Below are 16,276 nucleotides of genomic sequence, written 5' to 3' on the forward strand. Positions count from 1 at the left end.
GATTCAGTATGGCATAGTCCCCTGCAGCAATCACTTCTTGAGGGAAAAGTCAAGTCAATACTCCAGCATGTCTGACACACTGAAGCAACACCTACAAACATGAAATGATAATAGATATCTGAAAAGGCAATTTAAGTTAAGTTAAATTGCTAAAACAGATTTTCTTTTAGGGGCAAATATGTGCTGGGGTTAGGAATTAGAGGGCAAAGCCCAGATTTTTAAAGGTATCCAGGCATTGCTGCACTCAGTATTACAACCCCAACTGATGTAGGAGCCAAAATGGGACTTAAGACTAAGTGCCTAAACCCCCTTTGAAAATGAGACTGGCTCCTAAATCAGTCTAAATACCTTTAAAAATCCAGGCCTAAGAGCATACCCAAGTGTTACAGAATTTTAAAACAGCAAATCCCACATGACTTCATTCCCATCTCTCTTGCACACCAAATCACATAATTTCTGCTGTGTTCGGGGCCTTCTGCATCCAGGAGACATGGGATCAGGGTTTGCCTCTAAGAATTTCCAGAAATTGCAGTTAGGTCAAGTAAAGATTAAGTTACTGGGAAACTTTACTGACTGTCCATTTGCCTATAGTTTCTTGTGAAAAGCAAAACATTTACATGAGTGTAATTACCATAAATAGTTATTTGACCATTTAAAAAAAACTAAAAAGATTAGCACAGTACTTGAGTGGATTGGTCTTTTCAGCATGCATATTATATAGCATTTGTTTACAGCAAAATTATCTTCATAAGACCACAAAACCAAATAAAGTACAGCCCAAGAGGTGTAATGGAAGCACAACACATGCTGCCACAAAGGAGATCCAAGTTCTGATGTCTTGCCCAGTCCCTTACTCCTAGGTTGATGAAGATAAAGAGTACAAGAGAAACAGCATGTTCAGAAAAAGAGAAAGATGCACTGCAAATTGCTGTTTTGCTAATGCACTCAAAAAAAGTAAATAGTGTTGTGTTTCAGGTTTCACAGAGAGTATGTCTCCTCTGATACTACTGAGCTGTAAAGGGCATCACTGAGACAGCATGCATAAGATTAGAAGGATGGGGGAAAGGAAAGTGAAGCCCTTGGGCTCCTCAAGTGGCTCTGAGGAAGGGGGAAAAAAGTATACATTAAACCTATAGGGGGGTTGGGGGGGGAGAAATCTTCATGCTGGCATGGAAATGTTAACATTCAAGATTTTCAAATGTAAATAGTGATTTTGGTTCTCTTCATTTTTAAGGACTATCCTGAGACACGTTAAAGAAGTCTGGGTTTTCAGAGGACTGGTACCAACACTTTCTGTAAATCCAATACCTCAAATTGGGCACCCAAAGTCAATAGTTTTTACTGAAAATCTTAGTCAATGATTTTACATTTATATAGCACTGCCAACACTTAGATACTGTGGCAATGGGCACCACAGAAAAAACAAGGAGAGCCAGAGACAGATGTTTAATACTGAAATTATAGTTCACATAATGCTGAGAAGTAGCAACATTTGAGGCTGAATACAATGGCAGGCGATTAACATTACAAAACAACAGTAAGACAAGAAGGGTAAAAATTTTAATAGCACTTAAGAGATTTAGGAATCTATGTGCCATTTTCAAAAGTGCCTGAGTCACTTAGGCACTTACATGATTCAAGGGGCTTTTGAAAATGTTACCCAAAGTGAATAACATTGTACCTAACTGAAATTTGTTAAGTTTATAGAGAAGATGCTGTGATGAGATTGCCTACAATGGCACGTGGCTACCTGCAACTGCTAGTAGCAAATATTCCCAATGACCAGAGATGGGACAGTAGATGGGGAAGGTTCTGAAAAGGGCCCAGAAAAGAAAAACCATGGTTGACCTGTGCCAGCCAAATCAGACTCGCAGGGCTCTGGCTGCAGGGCTGTTTCATGGATGTGTAGTGTTCCGGAGCTCTGTGAACCTCCCACTTCACAGACTCCTAGACCTTGGGCTCCAGCGCGAGTCCAGAATTCTACACAGCAATGAAATAGCTCCGCAACCCAAGCCCTGTAAGCCCGAGCCGGCTGGCAGAGGTTAACCGCGGGTTTTAATTTGCTGTGTAGACATGCTCAGATTTACTCAGAGCATTCCTTCCCAGGTGTCTGGCTGGTGGGTCTTGCTGACATGCTCAGGGTCTAACTGATTACCATTTTGGGGGTCAGGAAGAAATTTTACCTAGGTCAGATTGGCAGAGGCCCTGGGGCTTTTTCACTTTCCTCTGCAGCACAGAACACTTGCAGGTTTAAAACTAGAGTAAATGGTGGATTCTCTGCAACCTGAACTATTTAAATTCAGCTAGAGGTTAGGTGTGTATTACAGGATTGAATGGTGAGGTTCTGTAGTCTGGGATGTGCAGGAGGTCAGGCTAGATTATCACAATGGCCCCTTCTGGCCTGGAAATCTATGACTCTACAGGGTACATTTTAGGAAGTGGATAGTAACTCCCCACTACTGCAGACTCTTGTAATTTTATCACAAGTCCTGGAATATTTGGTGTTTTTCTTGAAGCCCTCGCTTCTGGAATCATAGAATTACATAGGAAACTCTGCTTTCATTTAATAATAAAGTTTTTAACTCAAATCGTCATGAGCAAAGCTTGAAAATGTGAACCAAGTGAACTCTAAGTTCAAAAACCAGAAGCCAAATATAAAAAACCAAAATGCACTTTAAAAAGACACTCATGACTTTTGCGTGTTTGGGTTTGGCAATACTGACTCCCCACAGTGGAATTCAGCCAGGACAGTAGAGTTAAACACAGCAATTTTTAGAGAGACAAGGAACTTTTGAGCTTACACAGCTCACCCACGTGTCTCTCATCAACAGAAGTTGGTCAATAAAAGATATTACATCACCCTCACCCACTTGTGTCTCTAATGTTCGGGGACCAACACTGCTACAACACTGTATACACCAATTTTCAGGCAGTCTGGCTTGCTGGGGATATCACAGTGCAGGCAGGGAACTGTGCAGCCTGGAAAAATTCCTGTCAGAAGGGAAAGAGATGTGGCGCTCTATCCAAGAGAGGTGACAGCTGAGGAGCCAGGAGCCTAGAGTGGGTGCCCTTGAGGGACCACAGAGGAGGAACACAGGTACAGTTGCTCTGAATTGTGACACATCCCACCAAAATAACTAATTTGAGAAAAATAAACCTTCAATTTTAACTACGTACTTTGTAAGTTAATACTTTGCAGTTTGTCAAAGCACAGATCTAGAGGAGAATGCCTAGTGCTGCACCATGTAACAGTTAAAGCATATGTTTATTCATCTGGAGATTGTGTATTTCTTTGGGAATCTATTCTTGAAATTACTTTATCCAATATCAAAATAGCTGCGGAGCACCTAGCAGTCATTCCACTTAATTTTTACTTTACAAGCATTCAATAAAGATGTTCTTACTGTACATGAAAATGGCACACAAGTATTTGTAAAGTATTTCTATATTACACAGACACAGAACATATTAAATGAACATTAAGGTTGCAAAGTATACTCAAAAGTTAGGAAGTGATAGAATTAAGATTGCCCATGCAACCTTAATTTGACTCCTTTGTACATAGGTATTATGATACAGTCTTTAATTACATGGTCACATACTATTTTTCCACAAGACTCATCTTACTCAGTGCACAGAATGGATGGTGCTCACTTAATGAGCAGCTATTCAATATTTTGTGTTACCCTTATAGTTCAATGTGTGGACCCTGGCCGTAATTTATTGCACACTGTTCAAACCCTGCCATGAAAGACAGAATTACGTTCCTCATGGGCTTTTCCGTGGTACCTATTATTATAGTAAGAGTGCTTCAAAAACACCAATCAATTTATCTTCACAACACACAATAGGTAAGGGGATGGTATTATCCCCATTTTACAGATGGGGAACGGAGGCAAAGAGATTAAGGTCAAGGCATCCACTAAATTTGGATGCCAAATTTGAGACTCCCAGGGCCTGAATTTTCAGAGTATTTAGCATGAAATAGTATTTAATATGCTCAAAGCACAGCTCCTACTGATTTTAGCTTTAGCTTTGAGTGCTCAGCACTTCTGCAAATCAGACCTCTGGTATCAAGTTGGGTACCAAAAAATAAGGAACATACCATTAGTGACCACCTGTAAAAAAGGATGGTTTAAGTGATTTGCCCAGCATCCCATAGGAAGTCTGGCAGTGACAGGGATTCAGCTAAACCCCCTCACTTCATTCACTACACATCTTCCAACTTTTGCAACAAATAAGGCAGGAGTCCAACAGATAACACACTTTATTACATAACCTTGATTCATCCCCAAAACACGTCCATCCTGCACTGAATGCGGCACACTGAACATGGGAAAAATAGTCTTTAATTATATGATCACTTACTATCACAACCCATTAATTCTGGCATTTCCGAACTTTTGAGTGCTTTACAATGCAACCTTAATAATGTTATTTTAACAGTTTATTGTGCAAAATTTTCCAAGTTTTTAAAAAAAGCAAACTGAAAAAAACAAATTCCATCATCTAGCATTATATTGCCACCCACATGATCTATCAGCAATATTGGATCCACTGCCTAGATCTCGGTCACTTGAGCTGAGTAACTGATAGCAATAATAGGTTGCCATTCTGCATGTGGACCAGCACTAGAAGGGGAGGAGAGACAGTTGGTTTCACAGATATTTGCTGACATCAGAAACATGCTGAGACTCAGAAATCTTTAGTCTCATTTCAGGCTCTGAATGGGAGTGTACTCTTCTAGTGGGCAGACGACTCCTCTGCCCTTTCCCCTCCAGCTTGACCCCTTCTGCCTCGCCCCAATCCTCTCTTACACCTTCCACCCACCATGGCTCCTTATCTCAGTCCTGTTTTCCTTCTCTAGTCGATCTCAATCTCCACTCCTCAGGCTTTTCATCCCAATCCCTTCGTCCAACCAGTCCCACTCTTCCATTCTGAATTTGCTGTATAAATCCGTGTCCCCCTCATGCCCAGTCTCTCCCCTTCCCTACATCCGGACCCAGCTTCAACCACCCTTTCTCAAGTCTTTGATGGATCTGTCTCTCTTGTCCTCGCTCCCCTGCAATTGGCCCCCAGGCCTAGTCTCCCTTTTAGTTCCCTCATCCAGTCTCAGTCTTCTGCCCACACCCTCTCCTTGGTTCATAGATTCCAAGGCCAGAAGGGACCTCTGACCATCTAGTCCGACCTCCTGGATAACAGGCCATAGGACTTTCTTGATCAGTTCCTTGTCCCAATCCCCCCACTTCCTGCCTTCTTCTCCCAGTCTCTGCTCAGACAATCCCATTCTCTCCCTGTATCCCATCTCATTGTCAGAACTGCCTTCTGTTCGCTCTCACACACTGATTCCTACTATCAGTCTCCTTCTCCAGCCAGTCCCAGTCTTGTCCCTTCTCCCAGTTCCTCATCCAATCTGTGCTGCACCCCAGCCAACTAGTCCCCAAGTCCCCACCCAATTTTCCTCACTGGCTCCCCAATCCCAGTTTTCCTGATTCCCAGTCTCCTTGCCCAATCAGTTCCACCCTCATCTCACCTGCCAGCTCACAGTACCAGCCTCTCCACCCAGTCAGTCCCAATTTCTCTCCCTACCTCCAGTCCCAGTCTCACCAGACTCCTTTTCCAAATCTACTCTTTACCGCTACACCAGTCCATCTTGTTTTTCCTCTGCATTTCAATGGGACTGCTTACTCCTCCTGCTGCCTGGGGGCCAGCAAAGTGGAGGAGGTCCAGCACTGAGACAACAGGAAAGAGCTCCAGTGCCTGGACCCTATCCCTGCCCAGAGCAGCTGGGAGCAACCATTTCAAGAAAGTCTGTTCTCCTGGGCTGGAGCATGTTCAGTTGCTGTTTGAGGATGGCACAAGTGCCATCTGGTTAGCACAAGCTGAGAGATGCTAGACCATGTAAGGATGCAATCTTTGGAGATTTTAGCAGTTAATCTCTAGAACGTCTCTACAGAGCATGTGTAAAATGCAATTTTTAAAAGGATGATTTGGCCAAAATTTGGGAGAGTTTTACTTGGATAGCAAAAGGCACATCTCTAGCACAAAAGGTCACCCTGCCCCCCTTCTATCAAATATCAAGTTCCTGCTCCAAAGCATTGGGGGGGGGAGGGGGGGGATTAAGAGATTTTGAAAGAAAAGGTCACCAGACTTTTTCTCAGAAATAGCTGAACTGTTTTGGCTGATAACATATTCTACCAGACGCAGACACCCAGCATGGAAAATTCTATCCCAAATGGTGGAAGTTTGATAAAGTTATAAACCACTGAAAACAGGGTCTTATAATGAAAATTGTCAGGCAAACCTAACAGATAGGGCTAGAAGCACCACCTATAAAATACACAAACTTAGGTAGGCTCAAAAGGTACTGTATTCTTATTAAAAACAATTAGAAAAACATATAAAAACACTTAGCATTACAAAAGTGTACATGCCAAAGTACTGTAAATTTTTATGACTAGTTATGAAGTTATGTTTCATCCTAATTTTGTTTATACTGATGTATAAACAAGAGACAGTGTGAACACCCTAAATGTTTGTGTTTTTAAATGGCACTTCTCAGTTAAAAAAAAAAAAAAAAAAAAAAAAGCATAAATTTTATAAAACCCACTGTTGATACAAATTTAAAGTGACAGAATTAATTAGAGACTCCAAATGGAAAATACCCCAATTAAATTTGCAAAGCAAGTATGTTCTTCTAAAATATACTTAAATTCCAAAATTCAGTTATTTATTAAAAAAGGGTTTATACAGAATGTAACAAAAGTTTTCATAACACTAAAAAATGAAAATAATTTGTTTGGATGTACATGTTCCCCTACAACCGTAACACCATGGTAGTGCAGGATAACAAAAATGTGAAGCTACTCTATTCTTTGTTCATACTGAGTGAAGTACAGAATATAAAGTTATAGGTATCAGATTTAACAATTTTTTGTTTTAAGTTGCTAAGTTTTTACCATGCAAGCACATTTTAAATCAATGATTGTACTTTCATTGAAAAAAAAAGTTAAGATACAAGCACAGCCCTAGCTTGCAGTAGTGACTGAGAAACTCACAAAACTGGACAATCCAAAGGGGAGGGAATGAAGGGGATGAAACAAAAAAGCAAGATCCTTTTAAAAGAAACTTGCCTACCCTAAGAACTTTTTGTAAAAGCTTCCAACTAGTGGGAGCTCTAGTATAAATAAGGCTCCTATAGCTAGATCCATTTTTACCACTGTGTCCATAAAACCTGCTTTTCAACAGATTTAAACCAACAATGGACAAGAGCTGATGAAGACTTGCCTACATTAGGATTCTGATTTTACAAACACATACATGTGCTTAGCTTTAATCACATGAGACTTCCCATTCAAGTCAATGGAACTACCCACACACTTAAATTTAAGCATCCACATAAATATTTGCAGGATCAGGGCCTAGAATTCCTACCAGAGGTATTTTTTGGCAACATTTTTAGTGTAAATTCACCCATTGTATGTACTATTTTACTTATTTTGTCATCTGTTTGTTACCCTTATCCTTCCTTGCTCCTCCCTGTATCCTTCTTCCCCTCTCCCCCTCTTGTTTATAAGCCCAGAATGTTGTGCCATTTAGACTTTAAATTATAACCCTTTGGGTCAACAAAATGTCTTCGCTCTGTGAGGTACCTACAGCATTTTACAACAAGTGCTCAATAAATAATTTTTGTGAATTAGCAAATCAAAGATACATCATCACGAAATGTACTAAGATCATTTGATAAGAAAAGCCCTGCTGAACTTTAATTATTTATGATAATGCTCCACAGTACACGAGCACATTAGTTAGTCCAACACTCTCACTGCAGTTCTGTTTCTGCTCTTAAATCTTTGCTTAAAAGCCAGGCAAAACTGTGTACAAATTATTGGTATGGAATTAGTGCAAATGCAAATTAGCAAAGTTCTACAATACTTCATTCTACTGAGGAAACAGCAATCTGAAAATTCATAGAGAGAAGTACTTCTTCATACATAAACTATTAAATACTTTCTGTCCCTATACCACTGTATCAAAAGTAGACTTCTTGTCTTTGGCCTCAAGGCTCTGTACAAATCTGCCCCTCCCTTCTTCTATTCAACTTATCATGTCACCCACACTGCCTCCACTCTATCAACTATACCATGTCTTGTCCACCCATTTGTCAGCTTCTTCCATGCACGGAATTTGTTGTCTCTAGAATGACCTGTAAGGCCATTACCCTCTTCTCCTTCAAATGCCTTTTCGAGGCTCACTTTTATCAGGAGGCCTACAAGAAATCAAATAACCGATGGTGGCCTGCCTGAGCATCAGTTGAGGAGAGCTTTTTTGTTTTATTTTTTAAATGACACTATTTGGAACCATGTGAAAACATATACTGCAGGATCCTATTTTCATTACCCTCTGCCAGCCTTCCTCCCTTTTTAGGGGCAGAGGGTTGGGGTGCTGGAGGAAGTGAGGGCCCTGGCTGCGGTGCGAGCTCTGGGGTGGGGCCGGGGATGAGAGGTTTGGGGTGCAGGGGGGGTGAGGGCTCCAGTTGTGGTGCAAGCTCTGGGGTGGGACCAGGGATGAAGGGTTCGGGCTGTGGGAGGGGACTCAGGGCTGGGGCAGGGGGTTGGGGGGTGAGGGCTCCGACTAGGGATGCAGGCTCTGAGGTGATGCCAGGGATGAGGGGTTTGAGGTGCAGGAGGGGGTTCCTGGATGGGACCGAGGGCTCTGGAATGTGAGATGGGGTATGGGCTCTGGTAGGGGGTTCCAAGCTCCGGGAAGCAGCCGGTATGTCCCTGCGGCCCCATGGCGCACAGGCGTCCAGGGGGCTGCACGCACTACTCTCGCCCGCAGGTTCCCAGCCATTGGGCGCTGCGGAGTTGGCGCTCGGTGTGAGGGCAGCGCACAGAGCCTTCCTGGCCAGTGCTGTGCCTAGGGGCCGCAGGGACATGCTGGCCTCTTCAGGGAGCTGCACAGATGCAGGGAGCTTCCCTTAGCCCCACTGCACCGCTGCCCGGACTTTTAACAGCCCCTCTGATACTTGACACAATATCTGAGTGTCTTTGGCAGGGCTTTTTTTGTTTGTTTTACTTTATTTTATTTTTTAAGGGAATTCTGCTTCCCCCCAGCTACTGGCACTTGAAGTGCCAGTGCTTTAAGGTACAACAGTTCATCCTTCCTTTTAAATAGCCTTATACTTAGTACTTAGAGCTCCATACATCTACCTTACCAATTTTGTCACCTGATTTGCTTTATATACACCTTATTCACAAACTAGAACAATTTGTTAGCACAATTTTCTTGGTTAGAGCATAAGAACGTTTGTCAACAATAATGTGGAAATAATTACAACAACATTAGAATTACTCTAATTTACTTGTTACAAATTCAAACAATAATGTAGAGAGATGATGGGGGAGATTTGGTGACAGTGATTTTACTAGATAGAGAAGTTCAATATGCCCCACCAGATCAGATGGGAAAAGGAAAACAAAACAAAAAATACACACTCTTACCCACAGTCTGGAGCTGGGCACCATCTACAATCCGGGTCTGCAACTAGCCACCGTCTAAGCATAAATTCTTCATATTTTTCCATCAAGATGTCATCATTTAATATCAAACGAATGTCATGGGGATTAAATCGTTCAGAGCATTCTGGGCAGCTGATATTAACTCTGCTCTCAGAGATTTCTATCCGGAGATACTGACGTAAGCAATCCACACAAGACCTATGGTGACAAGTCATTATTTCTGGGAACCTGTCCTTAGAGTGCCGCAAAAGGCACAAGGGACACTCCATGAAGTCTCCACTCGGTTTGCTGCTAGAGGTGGCTCCACTGTCTGAAGAGGTATACGTGGAGAAAATGGAGTTCTTGTCTGTACACATTTCCGAATGTATACTTTCAATACTTGCAATTCCATCCACACCTCCATTTAAATCCCTGGATTTGCGTTTTGTGTCCTTTTTCCTCCGAAAGATAGAGGCCAATGAAATTCTTCTTTTCTTTGGTGCCTTTTTAACTGAAGGCAAACTCACTGAGGAGGCAGAAGACTGCAGGTCCCGATCAGAACCCATTTGCCGATGCAAACTCATTTCTAGAACATTCATCAGAAGTGTATTAAAGTTAACATGTAATCCTAATCATTTTTAAGGCTCAATTCAATATGAGAGGACATATCCTAAGTCATGTTGTCAGGTAATCGCTACTGGACAGATAATCTTCATGCAGAAGCTTCTTCACACGCATTTATTTCCTGTCTACTCTTCATAGAAATTACCTGAATTGTGAGGGGGTGGGGAGAAAAAAAGAAAGGTTAGACTCATATTCATTCAGTCCCTTTGCTAGTTCTAAAAAAAGAGCATAGTACCTGAGCACCTTATTACTCATATTATACATATTATAGCTAACTCTTCCTCCTCTCCCACCAAGAGCCTTACCTATCTGTTTCATTAACCTGCTGCGTCTTTGTCATTTACCAAGATTGTAAATTCTTGTCTTTTTATTACACTGTGCCGTGAATAAAACAATTGGGCAACAGCTCCTGTAGGTACTACTGTAATACAAGTCATGATAAAAGAATGATGGAAAATAAAATATAAGCAGCTCTGCCAAACAGAAGTATAGTGTAATTAGTGCATTTATAGTGTTTAACCTATTAAGGCTACAATACTTTGTAGTTTTGGGATCAGGGGGTGGAGAGAGACATCTCATAGAACCACTATAGCTAGCAAAACAAAACAAAAAACCTTGCTCTATATGAATATCCTTCCACTCAGGGTCTCTGGGTTTCTAGAAACAGGGCATGAGGAGAACAAACATGGGATTTCCATTCTGAAATCCAGGCAGGAGGTAATAGAGATTGGAGCTGTACTTCCTTCAGGTTTCCTTCGGTGGCTGCTATTAAGCAGCTGCCAGGAGACCCAGCCAATGGCAGCATGGTTCTTTTACTGGATCTTGCTTCCAGGCAAAAGGGGAACCAGCAGAGTGGCAGCCACCCCTACAAGACAGCACTGGTCTCCCTTCCTCATGGATCCATGAGACTGGGAGGGAACATGGCATCCAAAATCCACAACCTCCATTTTCCACTGTCTTCTAGCAAAGGAGCCAGTTATAGAAAAATGCAGTAAGGGCACCTCCATTACCCATCCTTCCCACAGGTTTTTCCATACAGGGGGCTATCTGGCTCTCATACAACATGACACCTGATAATACAACTTTTGGTAATGAGGAGAAAATGGGAGGTGTTTCCTGGAAGATGTCAATATTGTATAATTGGATGTACTGGCTTGCTCCGTTGTACTGTGAACTACCACTTTGCGGGCCTTCATATTTTGTTTCTCAATGTTTCAAATTTTACCTCAATATGGAAAAGGAGGAGTGCAACTGGTTTTTAATGTGTCATACTGAAGTTAACTGCTAGAAACAAATAGGAAGGAGAAGGAGGGATTTGTAGGGTGTACATAACGTGATATATTACAAATTCTATTTTTTTTTTTAATACATTTTGGAAGGTGGAAGACTTAGGACCAGCCACTGGTTGAACAGTGACTAAGTGCATGTCTAGAGACCCTTCCCACAGCAGCCAGATCAGCAACACCTAGAACACAAGGTCAAGCAGGGGAGGTTTCAAAAGAAGATTCCACTAGCAGTGGAAACATCAACCCACTGATCTCTCTGAGAGAAAGATTTGATCCCATGTATGTGCAACAAGAAACAGTAAATCAAGATATAAATATGGTCATATCATGGCTAGGCTAGTGCACATATTTGAGGAGGTCATTCTCATCTTTGTTAAAAAATATCGAAAACAAAGAACAAACAAACAAAATCCACACCCTAAAAACAAAACCTCTCCTTAAATAGCTGTAAATCTGCAGCCAAGAGGATAATTAAAACACAACCACGAACACAGCATATAGTGACGACCGTGAGGAGAATCTAATGTCTCACTTTCCACCACATTTTACATTTTTAGTATTTATATATATTTTCTATTTCCATTTTATTGACATTTCAATTTTGTAAGCCAATACCTGATGGTTTCATCATGTGACTGCTATGCTGTGAAAATACTTCAGAGTCATGAAATTACAGCTGGTTTCACTAACACCGAGAACCATGGTTAGGCGCTTTTAAGTGTATTTCTTTAAAAGTTGGTATATTTCAAGTCCTGCATTTTATGGGACTGAAATATAATGTTCATATGCGCATCATGCATAATTTATGCAAACGAATTCTGCATTGACTCAATATACATAAACAATATATACTAAATGGAACAAAGTATTTAAGCTACTGTATTATGATCTGACAAACTGATTCACCAAGAACAGATTACTGAGATCTTACAGTAAATTCATCATCCCTCTGCTGCAACAGCATTAGCATTTACACGTCGGATGCAAGTCTAGAAAATCTAGGAGAGTCATTTCCATAGCAACTTTGCTGCCAGAATGTGTAAGGGAAGGCCTACTTTTAAAAACCTGCAGCTTCATACTATTATTTGCATTTCCAGTTAACGGTCCAGTCACACTCAAACCGATGTAAATAACATGAACTAAGTGACCTTTTCCTCTCTTACAAATTGGAGAAGGCTGCAAGGCCTTGGGAATGGGGAATTTAGCAAGCAAAATCCATTCAGTACTGTTAAAACACTATTTTTCACTGATGGGATGCTTAGGGTTGCTAGGTTCCCGGTTTTCAACTAGAAAGTCCGGTCGAAAAAGGGACCTGGCAGTTCCGGTCAGATGTACTGATGGGACACCAAAAGTCTGGTTACCCTGGGGGTGGATGGACGCGATGGGTCATTAACTTGTGCCAGCTCCTGCTCAGCCAGGGCCACCTCCTACCTGCTGGAAGGCTCCTTGTCAGACAGCACAAATACTACCAAATGCACAAAATAAACAACCTGACAAAACCAAACTCTTTTTCTCTAATGTTTCCCTTATAATAATAATTATTGGAATTATAATTTAAAATAATTAATAATAATTGTTGGTGTTGTAAGCAACAGTAATATATACAAAAGTGTTATCTTCAGGCACTAAGTATGAAACAGATCAGTTATAGTCAAAAAACAACATTAATTTAAGGTGATAAACTTGTTGGCAATAAACTCTTATAAGTAACCAAGAATAGGAATATAAACCTCCCTCCCTCCCTTTCTCTAGAGAGGAAAGAATGTGCATTACAAGATTTTTTTTTGCCAATTTCAACAGATGTGTGAATCAAGAAATAGCATCTATGGTGATTCATCAACTGCACTTTTTATAAGCAAAGTTTTTCCCATGTTCTAATAAATGTTCTCTTTCAATCTTGTGTTCTCTTTGCATGGGATATCTCAAACATTCACTCTCAAGCAAGACCAATTCCTAAGAGACTTTGCCTCATTTTTGGAATATAGAAGTTGCCACTTATTTAAAGGCAACCTACAATTATCCTACATCAGATTCATAATCTGAAAGACAGTTAGCCATTCTCTCTTTTGAAGTAGATGTGGCTTTTATTATTAGTTACAAAGTTTTAAAAAGAAAAGATAACACACGAGTAGCCATGCAGAAGAGAGGGTATAAAGACTAGCTTCATTCTGATAACTTAACTAATTATGGTCAGATCTGCACAAAATAATACAAGAATTAGTAAAGTCATGTGTTTTTTGCAAATGTGAAATACAATGAAATAAAATGAAAAACAAAAAACTAAAAGCTCAGCTCATAGTGGTAGGTCCTGTCCTATGGGGATGGGGATTTTCCCCACCCCTGAGCAATGTAGTTATTCTGACCTAATTTCCTAGTGTGGACCAGGTCTAAGTTAATAACATTCCTGCTAATATTTTCCAAGTTATTGTGTGCTTTAAACACTGTTGCCAGCCCTGGAGGCAAAGGGGGGGAGGAGGAGAAAAAGAGGGAGAAAGGAAGGAAGATGACCCCAAGACAGATATTTCACCCTCATTGCCAGAAGTGCAAGTTGATGCTGTTGCATAGAGTAACTGGCCAAGAAACCCTAGATTCAACAAGCTGTGATCTTACCTGTCCTAACTTTGCTTTGTGTGGGTGGATTGTTTCTTATTGCAATTACTTTCTAAAACTTCTGTGCAATAGCCTGGTTTATTTTCAGTGCATAGCACAACCAGGATTGGGTTTTGTCTCATCTCTTCCAGTAGGTCATTTCAAAGATGAACATTCAGAGAATATCTGACTACAGTTCTTGAGAGCATCATCCTGGGCACTCACTGTTCCCAAAAAGCATAACAGTTTTGCTAGGTCATGGATAGAGAGGCCATTTGAGAGATAGCTTGTCCCAACATACTGAGCACCTTAAAAGTCAAGAACAAGGTTTTAGAAGAACAAAGTTAAAGAAGCAAACTGAGAGCCACCAAGAGAGTGAAGAACACGGGTGTGATATGTTCTCAGCAGTTTTTCCTGCTAAGAACATTACCTATGATCTCCAGCCCAACTGAAGGTGGAAGGGGGCATTTTTTGTCACTGTTCCTTCCTGAGTGTCCTGGATTAGCAAAGTCAGTAGAACTCCAAAATTCTCTCGAGTAAGAAAGATGGGATGCTTTTGATGGAGCGAGAGGCCAGCATAAGGTTAAATTATTTTATTTGGCATTCAGTTAACTGTTTGTTCTGATGTGTGGTTTTTCCTTTAAATAGGGTTGTTTTGTTTTTACTTAATAGATCACTGGTGGCAGAATAGCTGTGATTCTAGTTTGTGTGTTATGAGTGGCACATGTAGTTTTATCTTTTTAATTTTTTTATTTAGCTACTACCTACTATGGTGATAGGTTTTACAGAAAATATTTGTGCTAACAACAAAAAATAGAAAGGAATATAATTGATTAAAAGCATATAGTGTCCTTTTCTTCCTGTTTTGTTGGTCTTGACATTTGGATTCATTAGCTCCTTTGCCAAGAAACACTGCAGCATGGTATTCTCTTCGATTCTTCCTGTCAAAGGTAGGGGCCCGGACAGAGACAGATGCATCATGGAGCTGAATGCCTGGCTGCGAAGATGGTGTCGCCAGGAAGGCTTTGGCTTCCTAGACCACGAAATGCTATTCGAGGAAGGACTGCTAGGCAGAGATGGCGTTCACCTTTCGAGGAGGGGAAAGACCCTATTGGACACAGACTGGCTAACCTAGTGAGGAGGGCTTTAAACTAGGTTCGACGGGGACAGGTGAGCAAAGCCCACAGGTAAGTGGGGAACAAGGAGACCTGGGAGATGGGTCGGAAATGAGAGGGAGTGTGGGCTATACTGGCAGAGAGAAAGGAGGGTCAGGACAAAACTGGGAGGAAAGATCAAACCAGTATCTTAGATGCCTATATACAAATGCGAGAAGTATGGGTAATAAGCAGGAAGAACTGGAAGTGCTAATAAATAAATACAACTATGACATTGTTGGCATCACTGAAACTTGGTGGGATAATACACATGATTGGAATGTTGGTGTGGATGGGTACAGCTTGCTCAGGAAGGATAGACAGGGGGAAAAGGGAGGAGGCGTTGCCTTATATATTAAAAATGTACACACTTGGACTGAGGTGGAGATGGACATAGGAGACGGAAGTGTTGAGAGTCTCTGGGTTAGGCTAAAAGGGGTAAAAAACAAGGCTGATGTCATGCTAGGAGTCTACTACAGGCCACCTAACCAGATGGAAGAGGTGGATGAGGCTTTTTTTAAACAAGGCTGGGATCTAGGGGTTATAGTGGAGCACAAGCTAAATATGAGTCAACAGTGTGATGCTGTTGCAAAAAAAGCAAACACAATTCTGGGATGTATTAACAGGTGTGTTGTGAGCAAGACACGAGAAGTCATTCTTCTGCTCTACTCTGCTCTGGTTAGGCCTCAGCTGGAGTATTGTGTCCAGTTCTGGGCACTGCATTTCAAGAAAGATGTGGAGAAATTGGAGAGGGTCCAGAGAAGAGCAAAAAGAATGATTAAAGGTTTTGAGAACATGACCTATGAAGGAAGGCTGAAAGAATTGGGTTTGTTTAGTTTGGAAAAGAGAAGACTGAGAGGGGACATGATAGCAGTTTTCAGGTATATAAAAGGTTGTCATAAGGAGGAGGGAGAAAACTTGTTCACCTTAGCCTCTAAGGATAGAACAAGAACCAATGGGTTTAAACTGCAGCAAGGGAGGTCTAGGTTGGACATTAGGAAAAAGTTCCTAACTGTCAGGGTGGTTAAACACTGGAATAAATTGCCTAGGGAGGTTGTGGAATCTCCATCTCTGGAGATATTTAAGAGTAGGTTAGATAAATGTCTATCAGGGATGGTCTAGT

General features: G+C 41.2%; 1 protein-coding gene across 3 annotated transcripts in view; it reads right to left on the reverse strand.

The window, feature by feature from the left end:
• Positions 1–16,276, reverse strand: part of RNF19A (ring finger protein 19A, RBR E3 ubiquitin protein ligase) — an 88,037-nt gene that overhangs the window by 22,310 nt on the left and 49,451 nt on the right. For all 3 annotated transcript variants that reach the window (XM_005291662.5, XM_065585960.1, XM_065585961.1), the window contains one exon: positions 9,504–10,269. In XM_005291662.5, the coding sequence (XP_005291719.1) occupies positions 9,504–10,099 (596 nt within the window). In that variant the 5' untranslated portion in view covers positions 10,100–10,269. The remainder of the gene's footprint in view (positions 1–9,503; positions 10,270–16,276) is intronic.

This window comes from Chrysemys picta, chromosome 2 (assembly GCF_011386835.1).
Source record: "Chrysemys picta bellii isolate R12L10 chromosome 2, ASM1138683v2, whole genome shotgun sequence".
Lineage (NCBI taxonomy): Eukaryota > Metazoa > Chordata > Testudines > Emydidae > Chrysemys > Chrysemys picta.